General features: G+C 47.2%; 1 protein-coding gene across 5 annotated transcripts in view; it reads left to right on the forward strand.

Moving 5' to 3' along the window:
* Positions 1–1,002: 1,002 nt before the first annotated feature.
* The window catches only part of MFSD13A (major facilitator superfamily domain containing 13A), a 38,342-nt gene continuing 23,146 nt past the window's right edge, over positions 1,003–16,198 (forward strand). The window contains exons 1-2 of one of the 5 annotated variants that reach the window (XM_073685310.1): positions 1,003–1,126; positions 14,937–15,181. In XM_073685310.1, the coding sequence (XP_073541411.1) occupies positions 15,017–15,181 (165 nt within the window). In that variant the 5' untranslated portion in view covers positions 1,003–1,126; positions 14,937–15,016. Of the gene's footprint in view, positions 1,127–7,322; positions 7,511–14,826; positions 14,847–14,934; positions 15,182–16,198 lie in introns of those variants that run through there. The other 4 variants (XM_073685307.1, XM_073685309.1, XM_073685306.1 and 1 more) reach the window with 4 other exon arrangements.

Below are 16,198 nucleotides of genomic sequence, written 5' to 3' on the forward strand. Positions count from 1 at the left end.
TATGTGCGGATGGTACCCAGTTCTGGAGGAGAGAAGACTCTCATCCAGACCTGGGTACCATTGTACCTGTAAAAAAAAGAATAAAATAATAAAAAAGTTTATATTCACCTGTCCGGCGGCCCCTGCAGCGCTTCTCCTTCCAGGACCTGAGATGTGACCGCAGGCTGTCTCGCGAGATGCCGGCAAGCCAGGAAGGAACCAGGAAGGAGCGCGACAGCACACGCCGGGGCATCGGGGGTGAGTATAGCTTTATTTTTTTTATTTTTACGGTCACACTGCCTTTTGCATGGATTTATACAGTGTGACCTAGTTGTCAAGCACTTTCCAAGTGATGCTATCGCCTGGAAAGTGCTTGTCAGTCCGCATACGGAAACACATGCTTTAACGCATGTGGATACGCATGTGAATCCGCATGTATTCTGCAGGAAAAACGCATGCACAATCTGCATGCGTTTTTTCTGCCAGGGAGATGCAGAAATGCTGCAGAAATTTTCTGCTTCATTTCTGCATCGTGGGCACACAATACCAGGGGAAGATTGGGGGAATAAAGCATATTATCTCTGTATGGAAAACTAAAAGAGGAAGGAAGCACTAACACGGGCAGCTATAACTTTAGTTCATATTACACTAAAAAAATCATATTATAATGGAACATAGACATATGAAATGATCTGCAGATTACAAGGGTGCACAGAAATGAACGTATCATCAGCTTCCACCCTGGTAATATAGAAATGAATTTACAGGGTGTTGCCGTCTACTGCGTCTTTGTTTCTCCGTGACTTTTGCATTTGCCATCAAACAAATGGGCTAATATCTCTGCACACAATGGTCACCGTTGTATACAACAGATCCATGGAATCGTTCAGATATCAAACAGACGTAGTCAACATCCTTCACAGAACCGGATGCCGTGAATTCCCAGCCTATTTACTGGGGACAAAGTCAACATGTCATTTGTAAGAAATCATACACTAGTTATATTCTCATTTACCACCATCTCCACCTTCTTTATGACATGTAAAGCCACATTGACAGGAAGGTGAAATAGAAAGGATAGATACATTCTCATTACTGCATGCTATAAAGTGGATTCTCCGCAAGATCAATCTGCAGGATTCACCAGGTATGAGAGCTGTATCTAAACAGCATAAAAATCTGATAATCTGCCCCCAAACTTAGTTTTTGCTGATTATTTGACATTGCGTGTATACAAGTTCAACATTCTGATTATGGAGATACCATATTTTCTTTTTGATCCATGGAGTCTTTTTTTTTTGTGGGACAACAAACTAATTAATTTTTTTGTAAATTATTTGTTACATTTTTATGTTTCCCCCCTCCATGGACTTGTATGATATATTGCAATACAATACACACTGCTATAATAATGTAATGTTAAATTGCCTTTCATAGGACTATGTAGGAATACCAACCTTTTTTTATTATTATTATTATTATTATTATTATTATTATTATTATTATCCTAAAGTTGGAAGTTCTCCTTCATTCACAAAATAAGGGCATTTACGGATTGCATGGGTCTTATTGCTGCAACCCCCAGGCATCCCAAGAAGGGGGATCTGCAAAATCCCATTTGAAAGGATCAGTGGTCAGGTGCACACCTCTGCTTCATTCACTGTCTATAGGACTGTCTATAGGACAGGTGAAAGCTGTGTACATCATTTACCAATTTTGGCAGTGCCGCAGTCAAACCATCCAAAGGAAGCACAGAAGAGGGGGGCTATATTCACATATTGTGCTTTTTCAGGGTTTTGTATGCAAATTGCAGCTGAGCTTTACAGTACCAGAAAAGTCTATAAGACTCCAGAAATCTCGTGCACACAGCTTTTCTTTTTTTTTTTTTTTAGGGTATGTGTCCACGTAGCGTTTTTCAAGCGTATATGCTGCGGAATTTCCGCAGCGTAAACGCTTGTGAAACGCTAGGTAATCCACCCCCCCCATGGTCCCCAAGGGGAATCTGCAAGTTCTATGCCCATGCTGCAGATTTTTCCGCAGCGTTTTTGATGCGCGCAAAAATCCGCAGCATGTCCATTAATTTTGCGTTTCCGCAAGCGGAATTGCCTTTGCAATGCAATAAAAAACGCAAGGCAATTTCGCATGTCGAAAACGCGCGATAAACGCATGCGAAATTCCGGGAGAGAACATGCGGAAATGAAGCAGAAATTTTCTGCTTCATTTCCGCAACGTGGGCACATAGCCTCAATCAGGATTTTGCGCTTTGCAATGGTTTTTTGCAGCATAGAGCATGTCACTTCTGTCAGCGTTTTTTCACCCGTTGGAAGTAGTGGGTGGTGAAAAAAAATGCACCAAAAACGCATGTCAGGTTTTTCAGTGTTTTTTGTGACAAAACCAGAATGAGATTTTTTTTTTTCACTGAACTTTATGTACATGCTTAACAGAGACAAAAGAACAGTGAAAAACATGCAGCAAAAAAGCAAGAAAAATCCTAAACAAACCTCCTGCCAAGAGATCAGGTTTTGCTTCAGAAAAAAAAAATGCAGCAAAAACGCAATGTGTGAACATAGCCTTACAGTAATTTACCTACATGACCACTCGGTGGTGGACATAGACAGTGGGGTGCACCTGTGGAAGAACAATATATGGGCAGTCCAATACCTCATCATAATGCAGAACTCCACCTGCTGGAGGTAGTAGTGGCCCCCTTACCTCTTGCCCCCCTGTGCGGGTGCCCCTGTGACCACTATTTTGGATGTCCCTGAATTAAAGGGAACCTGTCATTACGATTTAGTATGTTAAAATAAAGGTATGGCCATAATGGCACTATTACACTGATTTAATAGATACCGGTAGAGAAGAAATCCGCATATGACGCGCCCCCTGGGCCATGTTCAAGGGATACCCGGAGCCGGATCTGGATAGGGGTAGTAGTCCTTGTGGCGGTGACCCGGTCCGTGCCCAGGGTGTCAAACTAAGTGGCGGTCTATTAGCAGTAGATGTTGGATGACTACGCCACCCGTTGAATGCAGCTTTGGGAGCTGCCGCTGCAGGGCAGACCGCTGAGGCCGGTGGAAGGATGGTGCAGCGGGGATGGTATAACCCCCAACGGGAGGGGTATGGCCTCAGGGCAGCAGGTGTAGATGATGGAGGTTGTGATGGTGCAGCAAGGAGAGTCAGAAACGTATGGTGCAGTTCAGGGTTTTTACTCACAGATGGTACTTCAGTCACTTTGGCCGGGAGTGACCACCCGAGCCGTACTGCGTTCACCAGGTGCGGGACTCGGCTAACCCCCAGGCAGTTCCGGAGCGTGGTCCTGAGCTCCCCTCTCTCTCTCTTTCTGCTGGCCGTCCCCACCAGGGATCCACCTTTGTCCGGCTCCCTCGGGCCTCTTGGTGGTTAAACCTTCTCTGGCTTTCCTGACCCTACTCGTGGTGTGCCTTCCTGGTGGATGTGGTGAGGGTCGCGGCAAAACTTGACCACGACCTCCGGTTCCTGGCTGAGGATCATTAGCCTCCACCAGTTTGGGTTCCGGTACCCGTTTCCGCCAACCCTTCACCCGGTAACTTGTGGGATCTCAGGGTTCCCTCTGGCTCTGCGTCTCTGGGCCTTTCTTCCTCCTCTCTCTCCACTGCAGGCTTGGCCCTGGAGCTGGGCCCAGCCGGAGCCACAGCTCCCTGTCAGCCCTCCTGGCTGAGCTCCTCGGCTCTGCTTCTCCTCAGGCTGACCGACTCCCTCGCTCTCCCTGTCCTAAGATGGTGCCCACCATATATACTCCCTCTATGTGTGAGCCCAGGTGACTAGCACCCAATGGGCTCCTATCTCTATGCCCAGAGCCCCTCCCCTATCTGCCCCTACACTACTGGGATGTTCCACCCCCCCTCCCACTCCAGCCAGGGACAGACACTGTCGTACCTGCACATTCACCTAGTGGGAGTACCATTGATCTGTCCCCCGGAAATGGGATGAGTGTAGTGCATGCAGCTAGCTGAGCTCAGTCCCACACTCCATCCTTACCCGGGAGTGGAATACCACACCTCTGGCTCGAGGTGCACTACCCCTGTAGCAGCCGAGTCCTCGGGGTGCTACATTCCCCCCTGGTAAACCACAGCACGTCCTCGGGCTGTAAAAGAGCAAAACATACAAACATACAAAAAAATTTTTAAAGTGCACTTACATATAAGATATATTAACTTTCACTCATCCCTTTATGGGAGGTACTTTTCTCTTTTAACGTTACGAGTATAAAACATTACGAACACACACATTTATAAAATATCATTAACTCTTTTAGCATAATAAAAACTTTTTCATAAGAAACATTCTTGATCCCTGGCCACCGTGCAACTTGTGACCAGGTAAAGTGCAACAGTCACTTGTAGAAAAACAGTTTTTCTTTAAAACCGGTAGGGGGCGCTTTAGAAAGCGCAACTATATACAGGGTATGGCCGCTCTTCTGGGACCAGGCCCACGATGGGAGGTAGTCTCTTGCCACCCTCTGGCACGCCCATAATGGCGTCCGCTCTGCCAGGGCGGGAAATCTTCTCAGATGGCGGGAACCGTCTCCTAATGGCGGGAAACTCCGTGGATGGCGGGAAAAGGCTGCAGATGGCGGGCAAACGGCGGGAAACGACCCGAGATGGCGTCCGATGGCGGGGACCCTCCGGAACCGGCGGGAGACTTCTTCTTACGGTACAGATAAACTTTTCTTCAGGCACGCAGTACCCGGTGGTAGCGGGCACGTGATCCTGCCGACTACGCCAAAAGTTGACGCGCCCCCTGGGCCATGTTCAAGGGATACCCGGAGCCGGATCTGGATAGGGGTAGTAGTCCTTGTGGCGGTGACCCGGTCCGTGCCCAGGGTGTCAAACTAAGTGGCGGTCTATTAGCAGTAGATGTTGGATGACTACGCCACCCGTTGAATGCAGCTTTGGGAGCTGCCGCTGCAGGGCAGACCGCTGAGACCGGTGGAAGGATGGTGCAGCGGGGATGGTATAACCCCCAACGGGAGGGGTATGGCCTCAGGGCAGCAGGTGTAGATGATGGAGGTTGTGATGGTGCAGCAAGGAGAGTCAGAAACGTATGGTGCAGTTCAGGGTTTTTACTCACAGATGGTACTTCAGTCACTTCGGCCGGGAGTGACCACCCGAGCCGTACTGCGTTCACCAGGTGCGGGACTCGGCTAACCCCCAGGCAGTTCCGGAGCGTGATCCTGAGCTCCCCTCTCTCTCTCTTTCTGCTGGCCGTCCCCACCAGGGATCCACCTTTGTCCGGCTCCCTCGGGCCTCTTGGTGGTTAAACCTTCTCTGGCTTTCCTGACCCTACTCGTGGTGTGCCTTCCTGGTGGATATGGTGAGGGTCGTGGCAAAACTTGACCACGACCTCCGGTTCCTGGCTGAGGATCATTAGCCTCCACCAGTTTGGGTTCCGGTACCCGTTTCCGCCAACCCTTCACCCGGTAACTTGTGGGATCTCAGGGTTCCCTCTGGCTCTGCGTCTCTGGGCCTTTCTTCCTCCTCTCTCTCCACTGCAGGCTTGGCCCTGGAGCTGGGCCCAGCCGGAGCCACAGCTCCCTGTCAGCCCTCCTGGCTGAGCTCCTCGGCTCTGCTTCTCCTCAGGCTGACCGACTCCCTCGCTCTCCCTGTCCTAAGATGGTGCCCACCATATATACTCCCTCTATGTGTGAGCCCAGGTGACTAGCACCCAATGGGCTCCTATCTCTATGCCCAGAGCCCCTCCCCTATCTGCCCCTACACTAGTGGGATGTTCCACCCCCCCTCCCACTCCAGCCAGGGACAGACACTGTCGTACCTGCACATTCACCTAGTGGGAGTACCATTGATCTGTCCCCCGGAAATGGGATGAGTGTAGTGCATGCAGCTAGCTGAGCTCAGTCCCACACTCCATCCTTACCCGGGAGTGGAATACCACACCTCTGGCTCGAGGTGCACTACCCCTGTAGCAGCCGAGTCCTCGGGGTGCTACACATACTGGTTATTTTTTAATTCACGTTAGATTTAGTGCAATATCCTCTTCGTGCATCGGGGCAGGACTTTGGGCCGGGACCCCTCTGCATTTGTACGAGCCTTCTTTTTTACAGTTTGGCCTAGGGCTGCCCTTGCCACCGGGGTGCTTGTACACATTCGTCTCCCAGTGGTCTTCAGTAAAATGGTGCCTGCGCTTGCTCAGATTGACATCCGATGGTCTTCAGCAAAATGGTCGGTGCATGCGCAGATTGAGATCTCAGCTTGTCATTGAGTCGAGGTCTGAATTTACGCATGCGTCACCACTGGCACCATCTTGCTGAAGACCACTGGGAGATGAATGTGCACAAGTGCTGCCAGCAGCAAGGGCGGCACTAGTGCAAACTTTAAAAAAGGAGGCTCTGACAAATGCAGAGGGGTCGTGGCAAAGCCGAAAACCCTACCCATGGTCCTAAATACCTATACTAAATCATGATGCTGGTAATGGATAGAGGTGGCATTCATTGTATTAGGTCACGGTGCAGACGACTGTGTTCTCTCCATCAGAGTAAAGCGGTCTGATGATGCTAATCACACTCTGATCAGAGTCGGATCTGATTTTCTCGTACGAGAGACAAAAAAGTTTCTTCACCTTCTCCATCCTGTCAGTCCGTGAAAATCGGACTGTGCTCAGATGTCAGCCGATTTCTTTCATGGACCCATAGATGTGAATGGGCGAGGGCCGTCCGACTCTGAGGCAAATTATGAATGCTAATTTCTTGTTTTTTTTCCTCCGACCGAGACATTTTGTTCAATTTGTCCAGAGACGGGGACCGTGACGTAACAACTGCACGAGAGTCCTGGGAACGTGAGTGCTGGAACAGCGCAGGCATGTGTGTTTTTATTTTAAAGGGGCCAAATATAAGGAATGAGAAGGGGTTGTCCTAGCAGTGGACGGTCCCTTTAAGTTACACCCCTGCTCAGCAGCGATCCGGACGACCCTAAATGCACTGTCTTGTGGTTACGTTCTGCGGTCCATACTGTCCGTGGTCCTGAGCACCAACCCCCAAATTTACACCATACACTGGGCTTTGTGGGATCAGCCTCTGGGACCCGGATGGGATGTCCGACCACCTCCTTACAGGTCATTATGGGCACAGCTATGGTGGGCTCTAGGCATCAGTTGCTGGCTCCGCCATTGCATGATACAAGTAATGAAGCCCAATGCACAAACAGCAGGATACACTTGATATAAGCAATAACATCGGCCACATCGGTGTGGAGGAAGCCAAACCGGCCCCCAATAACCGCAGCATGTGAGCGGCACGGAGGTGACAGCTGAGCTCCCGCGGCAGCCTCGCAGCACAGCGCCCCCTGCCGCACACTGCGGGCAGGAACAGCTGTGATCGATTCCATCGGGGCTCCGTTCTCTGCAAGAAGAAGGAAATGAGAAAACATCCGGCTGCCGGAGATGGAGGCGAGCGGGGGGAGGTGAGTGCTGTCTGCGGAGCAGGAGCAGGGCGGCCGGGCTCAGCCTGCACCTGCAGGGCGCCTCCCTGCACAGCCAGGTCTGTATGGCACGGTCTATAGGCGGCACTCTCAGCATCTGTCACATATAGTGACATAATGACCAGCTGTTGATCTTATGGGACTGTGAGAAAAATGCCTGAAATAAGACATTACCTATATCCTTGATTGATCCCCGGTCTTCTCTGTGCGACGCTCTGGTATATGGTGAGGTATGGGCCATATGGTGGCGTCACCCTGTGGGCCATATGGTGGCGTCACCCTGTGGGCCATATGGTGGCGTCACCCTGTGGGCCATATGGTAACATGACATGACTGCGCTGTGGCTTTTATCAATCACATCCGTGATAACGATCTGCCTCCAGCCCCCGAAGCTGCGCTCTGTTTGGTCATCATGTTTGATGATATAGGACACATTGTACATCAGAAGTCACAACAGAAAGTGTCGCCCGACTCACTGATATTGTCAGTCCCTGTTCACATCTGCCGTGTTTTTTTTTTTTTATCATCCGTAGGATCCACAACCCGCCACTAGTTCTGTTCCACGGCCCCCACTCATTGACTTATGTTGGGGGCATCCATGGGGTTCTGCCCCCCTAATGATTGCTTTGACTGGGGAGGGGGGAGGGAGCGTTGGCTGCACAGAGCTGTAATTTTTACTGTAAGATTATTTGTATACAGAATTTTTTTGAGACTTTCAAGTGGAAACTGTTTCAGGAAACGTTCTCTCCTGAAGTCGTCTTTGTAGTGTTTACATTGGACAGCACCTAGTCCGGAGGGTTTATCTTTAATGAAGTGACTTGCACTTTTTTTCCCCCCTGTCCAGGCATTGTTTAAAATCTCTTCAAGGAAAAGACACTAAAAAAACCCTCCACAAATGAACAGCAAATTTTAGTAATAGAGATTACTGGGAAGCATTTTCCAAAAAGTACATTTTGATCAATAGATATTGAAATAATAATACGTTCCATAATTGGATGTGATTTAAATAAAATGTTCCTGTGCTGAGATAATCTTATAAATGAGCCCCTGCTGTGTACTGTGTAATGGCTGTGTCTGACCGTACAGGGACATAGTCTGATCATACCACATCTCCTGAGCAGGGGGGAAGCAAAAGAGTATACAGACATTATATAAGATTATCTCAGTACAGGAACATTATTTTCTTAACACATCCAATTGTGAAACTTATTTTTATTCCAAGATCTGTTTATTAAAATGTACTTTGTTCGTGGGAAAACCCCTTTAAAGCAGATTCCACAAAACCTCCATAACAAATGAACACGGCGCAATGTAAAAACGACATTGCTGTGCACATGTTTAGTCTTTTTATTACTTCTTTTTTCTTCTTCTCGGTTTCTGAACCCTGAAGTGTCTAGGAGACGTGGCCTGTTTATTCTTCAGGTGGCTTCCGCTAGAAAACCTCTTAGCACTATGGTGGAGCCGCCAGTAAAAACAACTGCAAAGTCCCCAGTGAAGCTGGTTCAGGAAAAAGACCACCTGCGTTTTCCTGAAGTGACATCACCTATAACAGCTCAGCGGCTCTGCTGTCAGAACAAAGGCGTGTACACATAAACTTTGGGAATGTGCACATGTAAAGTTTTTGGAGAGGAAACTGACAAAAAAACCTCTCAAATTCTCCTCAAAAATATGGACTTTCTGCTCTAAAACTGCAGCGATGCTGGGAGAAGCCAGCCGGGGGCGACGCTGGACTAGTCTGGTCTCCTGTGGTGATCCCCAGCTGGATCTTTAGGCCATGGTCACACGTTGAGTATTTTGGTGAGGTGTTTTTTTTTTACATCAGTATTGACGTGTTTGTATTATACTTTTCCTCTGACTGTTCCACTTCTGGTTTTGGCTTACAAAGACTGAGATAAAAAACTGACCAAATACTGAACATGTGTACATGGCCTTATGGTACAGCTACTCAGGAATACCTGAGCATTTTAGAAAATATATACCTGGCTGCAATCATGCAGCCAGTATCTGATTAATGCTACATATTTTATTACATATACCGTATTTTTCGGACTATAAGACGCACCAGTCCATAAGGCGCACCCCAAATTTTGGGGTGGAAAATAGAAAAAAATTATTTTTTATAAGCTGGGGGTCCATCTTATAGTCTGAATAGGTACGGTATCTTACCTGGGGGGGCAGTGGAGCAAGGGTCACAGGAGGCAGGGTCCCTCAGGAAGTTGGCGGCTGCAGCAGAAGAGGTCAGATGCTGTGGAGCCTGTGCCTGACTGAGGCCCTTAGCCTGGCCGGTTCCTGTGCGGAAGCCTCTGGCCGGGGCCTGTACCGTGCTGCGGTCGGTCCCGGGCTGTGAGCGGCCATCTTCCTAGAGCTGTGATCTACAGGAAAATGGCCACCGGAGCTACTGGTCCGCTCGGGCGGCCATTTTCCTGTAGTTCACAGCTCTAGGAAGATGGCTGCGCACACCTGAAAGCTGTGCAGGCCGCACGCCGCTCAAAGCCCGACACCAGCCCCAGTACCGGCCAGGCACAGGTGGCAGCCGCTGGCGCTTGCCTCTGCCGCCGGTGCTTGCCTCTGCTGCGTTCCTGGAGGGCCCTGTGATCCCACTTTACCACCACCGCAGGTAACGTTCGGACCATAAGACGCACCCCCCATTTTCCTCCCAAATATTGGGGAAAAAAAGTGCGTCTTGTGGTCCAAAAAATACGGTAATTAAAAAAAAATACACCTATTAGGTGTCCACATTATTTTTGCAGTTTATTTAGAAGCTGAGAAAGGAAACAGGACAAAAAATACTTTCAAAAATGACCGTCCAAAAATATCTAAGAAAAAGCCAACAAAAACCTCTTACAAACTGTCCAGAAAAATGCTGCAAAAACGCCAGCATTTTCTTAAGCGTTTTTTCACCGCGTGGAAGAAAGTTGTTGTTTGAACACCCTTAGAGGTGCAATACTTGCTGATGGTATTTCTATTAGTCCGCCATTTGTGGCAGCTAGTTGTCAGGTATAACAACTTCTGCTGTCATCAAAAGTTGTCCATAGTAAACGATCAGATCTCTACTAAGAATATATTAGTTGTGAATTGATCCCCTTTATTAAGCTGTGTCCCCACAAGCGAATTTCCCGGTCTGTATACGGACCACAATAACCAGTGGGTTTCCTAACCCGAATTTACAGACTCCTAGATCCACATGTAAGATTGGGTTGGGAGACTCTGTTAGTCCGGGCCTTGCGGTCTGTTTACGGACTATGATGTCCACCCATGTGGACTGCTTCATGTATGAAGCGATTTATGTGGCTTCTTTTTTGGCCTGATCACCGTTCTTTTCGATTCTGTTGTACCACATGATTCGTCACTTCTGTAAGGGGAGATGGGCAGCAGTTGTCACCTCAGGCACCAATTATCTGCTGACAACTAAAATCCAACCTGTTTGACCATTATTTACTTCAAAGAGAGCTGTCTGTGGTTCCTATGTCCATGTCATGGTGGTAGGTGCTTTTTAACATATCACAAATCCAAAGCTCCAGGCCAGTCTGTGGTGACAACAGCTAGTCATGGGCCATTGTTAGCCTTCCTTTCATCACCGTGTCGTGTCAGTCATCAGGTACATAAGCTGACAATGCGCCTCCACAAACACCATCATGTCTGTTTTAGGTTCTTTTTCTCTAATAATAATTTTTGACACGTTTTAGGTTTTGTACATGGTTGATGATTGTCCAAACGAATGGTCGTTCTTGGTCATTGTCAAGTGTCATTGTGACCGGCAGTCAAACGGTAAATCCTTGGTTTGTTATTGATCGCACCTTTTTGTGCCACCATAAAAATCATCATTGATCGGCAGCACGCTGAGCATGTGCTGCCGACAGCTAGGAATGCGAGGGAGAGCGACCCGTACAAACCCCTCCTGATCATCGCGTGGTGGAAATGCAAGCACTGATTGACTTCCTATAGCTTCAATCTGCTGTCATTGCCCTGTGAAGGGACCCTTAGGTAAACCCCAGCACCATGTATTTTACACGCCAACGTACCACCTGAATTTTTAAAGCAGAAAAAAAGAAAAACGCAGCGGTGTTTTTCCCTGAAATTTTTTTGTCTTTTACGGCAGCTTTGCATAAAAATATATTTAATAGTGAGTTGCTTCTAAGTGGGGAAAATGCAAGAAGAATGGACCGGTCACTTCTTTTAGTGACTTTAATGACTTTTGAAGAGAAGAAAAAAAGTGAAAAAAGACTGAACGTGTGCACAGCAAATCATTTTACATTACCGTGTATGCCAATGCCAAGACGTGTTCATGAAAAAATACACATTACAAATGTAACAGCTGGGGAAGTGAATTGGTCAGGAAGACATTGTCAGAGCATTGAGTTTGTAGGACACTGTTTACTTTCACACTTTGGTTGGCCATTGAGTTGATCAGGTATTGTTCAATCTCGCATCTTTGTCGGACAATGTTTACTTTTTACAAATCACTAATTTAATTAAACTGTACTAATCCTAACTGCCGTCTCAGGTGACCAAGACATTATGGTTTAAACTTGGTAAAATCACAAAAATGTGTTTTACATACTGCTGTTCTTTCTTTTTCTCACTAAAAAGGCAGCATAACCTGATATGTGTTTTTGCACTTAATCATTGCTTTCTGTGGGTGAAAAAACCGCTGGAAAAAGTGACAGTTTTTTAAAAATGCAGCAGATTTCCAATTCAGTCAGGAAAAAAAACAATGTGTGTGAATGAGATTTCTGAAATCTCATAGCTTTTGCTGGTACTGTAAAAGCAGCATTTAATTCACATAAATTTGCATAAACGCAACGTGTGAACATAGCTCATGTTCAATTTTTTATTTATTTATTTATTTTTTTAATTTAAGCATTCACAGTGTGGTAGAAGTGTCCTGACAATATGATTCTCCATCAAACTTTCCAATGGATGGAGCTATGTGAGGATTTGTTTTTCACGTTTCTATCTCGTGTTTTTAGTGGTAACATTTTGATTGCTTATTGCATTTTTTGCCTCCATTGCAGTAATAAAACAAAAAGACGCAATTCTGGCATTTTGATTTTTTTTTTTCCTTCACTGCTTTTACTGTACAGGTTAAATAATTTTACATTATGATTAGAATTTTACGGCTGCAGCGATACCAAATGTTTTATTATGATTTTTAAATATAATATTTTTAACTTTCTACTTTATTTTATTTGTCCTTTTTGGGGGATTTGAACCTGCGACCATCTGATTTCTTGTTCTGCATACTGCTTTACAACAGTATTGTAGTATATTGTAAAACTATCTGTCTTGTACGAATGCCATCCACAGTCTGGTTTTTGCAAAAGCGCCATCATGGCAGGTACAGGGGTCTTCAGCAGGCCCCCAGCTGGGGGGGCATCATGGCAGGTATAGGGGTCTTCAGCAGGCCCCCAGCTGGGGGGGCATCATGGCAGGTATAAGCCTGTGTGCCCACAATGCGTTTTTGCCGCGGAATTTCCGCAGCGAATAAGCTTAAATGCTTGGTAATACGTACCCCATGGTCTACAATGATAATCCACATGTGTTGTGCACATGCTGCGTAAATTTCCGCTGCTTATTATCATTGCGGAAAAATCCGCAGCATGTCCATTAATTTTGCAGACACGCAGCGTAATTGCCGCCATTGACTTGCATTGAATCGCTTAATATCCGCATGACTGCATGTGCCCATGCGGATATCATACGGTTCAATGCGCGGATGGTACCCGGGTCTGGAGAAGAGGAGACTTTCCTCCAGACCCGGGTACCATGGTACCAAAAAAAAGATTTTAAAATAAAAAATAAACATATACTTACCTTCTGATGGCCCCCGGTGTTTTCTCCGCTAAGTCCGGTCTGTTGTAGTTCTCGCGGTGGTCTGAAAGGACCTGCGGTGACGTCATTAGGCATGTGACAGGTCACGCGACCGCTGTCACATGACTAAATGTCGTCACCGCAGGTCCTTTCAGACCACCACGAGACGTACAACAGACCGGACGTAGCAGAGAAAACACCGGGGGCCATCGGAAGGCAAGTATAATCTTTATTTTTTTACTATTTTTATTCTTTTTTTTTTTTTAAACTATTACTTGGTCACACTATATAAATCCATGCCGTTTGCATGGATTTATATAGTGTGACCAAGTTGTCAAGCACTTTCCAAGTGATGCTAAAATCGCTTGGAAAAGCGCTTGATAACCCGCGTGCAGAAATGCATGCAAAAACGCTTGACGAACGCTTCTACCTGGCGGGAAAAACTAATGTACAATCCGCATGCATTTTTCCTGCCAGGGAGATGCGGAAAAAATCTGCAGCATTACTGCATCGTGGGCACTTAGCCTTAGGGTCTTCATCAGGCCCCCAGTTGGGGGGGGCATCATGGCAGGTACAGGGGTCTTCAGGAGGCCCCCAGTTGGGGGGGCATCATGGCAGGTACAGGGGTCTTTAGCAGGCCCCCAGTTGGGGGTGGGGCATCATGGCAGGTACAGGGGTCTTCAGCAGGCCCCCAGATTGGGGGGGGGGGGGCATCATGGCAGGTACAGGGGTCTTCAGCAGGCCCCCAGTTGGGGGGGGGGCATCATGGCAGGTATAGGGGTCTTCAGCTGGCACCCTGCAATTGGGTGCATGGAACATCACTCCACATGTCTTAAATACTGTTGTCCAAGACTGAGGGGGTTAACAGCAGCGAACCGAGTTTAACTCTGATCGCTGCTGTTAGAGGCAGTTCCATTGATACAAAGGGATCCCTCTTGACAGTATATAGACAATAAAGGTGTTTGTCTGTGGTCTAGTACGGTAAATACCCCTGTGTAGAACAGAAAAATAAAACGTCTGCATGCCGCGCTTTTTCTTCAGTTCTAAGAACTGACACTTTAGTGGAATCCTGATGGACCCCATAATAATCAGTGGTGACCCTCTACTACCATTTCCACCGCTTATGTAACTTGCAATTATTCTGTTTGTTTGGAACAAACAAATAGAATGTCCATGTCCAAACACAAGTGTGAACGCAGCCCACAAGCTGACATAGTTATCCTCTTGTCTCTGTTGTTTGCAGCTTCTCGATAGTAACATTTTAGTAGCAGCAATAGAGGAATTCTCACAAACGCGGAAAAGAAATATGATTGTAACCAGCAGCGAAATTAATTCCTAAGTGCTGATGTGTAAGTTCTTCTCATCTCAGCCTTCATAGACCAGGAAATAATGATCCTTCCTTCCTTCAGGCCATCATCATCATCCTCTCTGCTGCTCACAGTTAAACTCTACACGTAGACATTTTCCACGAGGCGGTGTTTTCTCTTTGAAAAAAAAAAAAGTTTCAGTCTTGTCCAACAGGTTTCAACTTGAAAGTGTCTTTTTATTTTTGTGAGCACCTGACATGTAGTTCACGTACATGTAGTAAGCAGTGATCCTTACGTGCATGGAGACAATATGGCTGTAGTAGACATGATACAGTTATTGATAATGCCCTTCTGTTTTGTTTTGCAGGAGGACAGATGAGGTGGATGTGTAGTGGCAGTGTACAGTATGGATGACCCGACATAGTGAGCCGTCCAGAATAACCTAACATGGGCTTGAGAATTGCCGCGGGGCTCTTCCACCTTCCCACCGCCGTTCTGTACGGCTCGTTGTCCTTCTTCCTCTCCGTCCTGCACAACGTTTTCCTTCTCTACTACGTGGACACCTTCGTTTCAGTCTACAAGATCGACAAGCTGTCCTTCTGGATCGGAGAGGTGAGTTGCACATAGTTAATTACATAATGACACGTTGCAGATCTAAAGCCAAGTCAGATCCGGAGTAGATATACAATGATATGTACTTGTGTTGTGTCCTGGAAGCAGAAAAATGATCCAATAAAGGTCGTCTTATACACAGTTCAGAAGGAAATTGGGGCACTGGGGCTGACACTTTTTTTTTTTCAGGGATGTGGATTTTAGATGGCGTTTATTGGAGCAGTGTTTGGCACCAAGGTGGCTGACCTTGTTAGAGGGGGGTTTATGACTGACTTTGATGTGAGGAGGTGAGGTGGGGGGGGGGGAAAGGGTAATTTAGCCAGCATTGCAAAAGGGGCCCTGTGGCCATCACTGTGGAGGTGGTCTGATGTCCGTCACTGCGGAGGGGTCTTCTGGTGTCTGTCACTCTCAAGGGGGAAGTGTTCTTGTGCCTGTCTCTGTAGAAGGGGTTTCTGTGAGTGCTGCGGCTCTGGGGATGGCGTGGTGTTCATCAGAGGGGGTCTGGTATATGTCTCTACTGAGGAGGGGGTTCCGGTGTCTGTCGCTGCTGAGGATGGTGGTCTGGTGGCAGACACTGTGGAGGGGCGGGGTGTATGGTGGTCATCCGTTCAGTTGGGCTCTGGGACTGGCCGACGCTGCGGATTGGCCCACTGTAGAACATAGGGAGTCTGTTTATAATTCCCTTTTATATTTGTGAACTCAGCCATACAAAGCAACATAGATTTGTATTTAAACTGCAATTATCCTGTGTTTCCCGGTCCTCACTTCTGTATTCTTGCTCCTGACCGTGGCTGCATCGTATGGACCTGCAGAACAAGGTGTCCTGTAAATAACGCCATAAATCAGTGTCGCTGTGTCCAGGCCATACTAACGCTGCACTGTATACTTAGCACATGCCTTTCATACCCATATGGCAATACCTTGTTATCCTGAATACATCAAAGACCGTCAGAGTTTGCTGACTGTATATAGAGACCTCAGGTGGGGGTTCTCCTAATAACTACCAGCTATTGCAAC

This window comes from Phyllobates terribilis, unplaced genomic scaffold, assembly GCF_046119375.1.
Source record: "Phyllobates terribilis strain yellow unplaced genomic scaffold, ASM4611937v1 Scaffold_5__5_contigs__length_657084704, whole genome shotgun sequence".
NCBI classification, from domain to species: Eukaryota; Metazoa; Chordata; class Amphibia; order Anura; family Dendrobatidae; genus Phyllobates; species Phyllobates terribilis.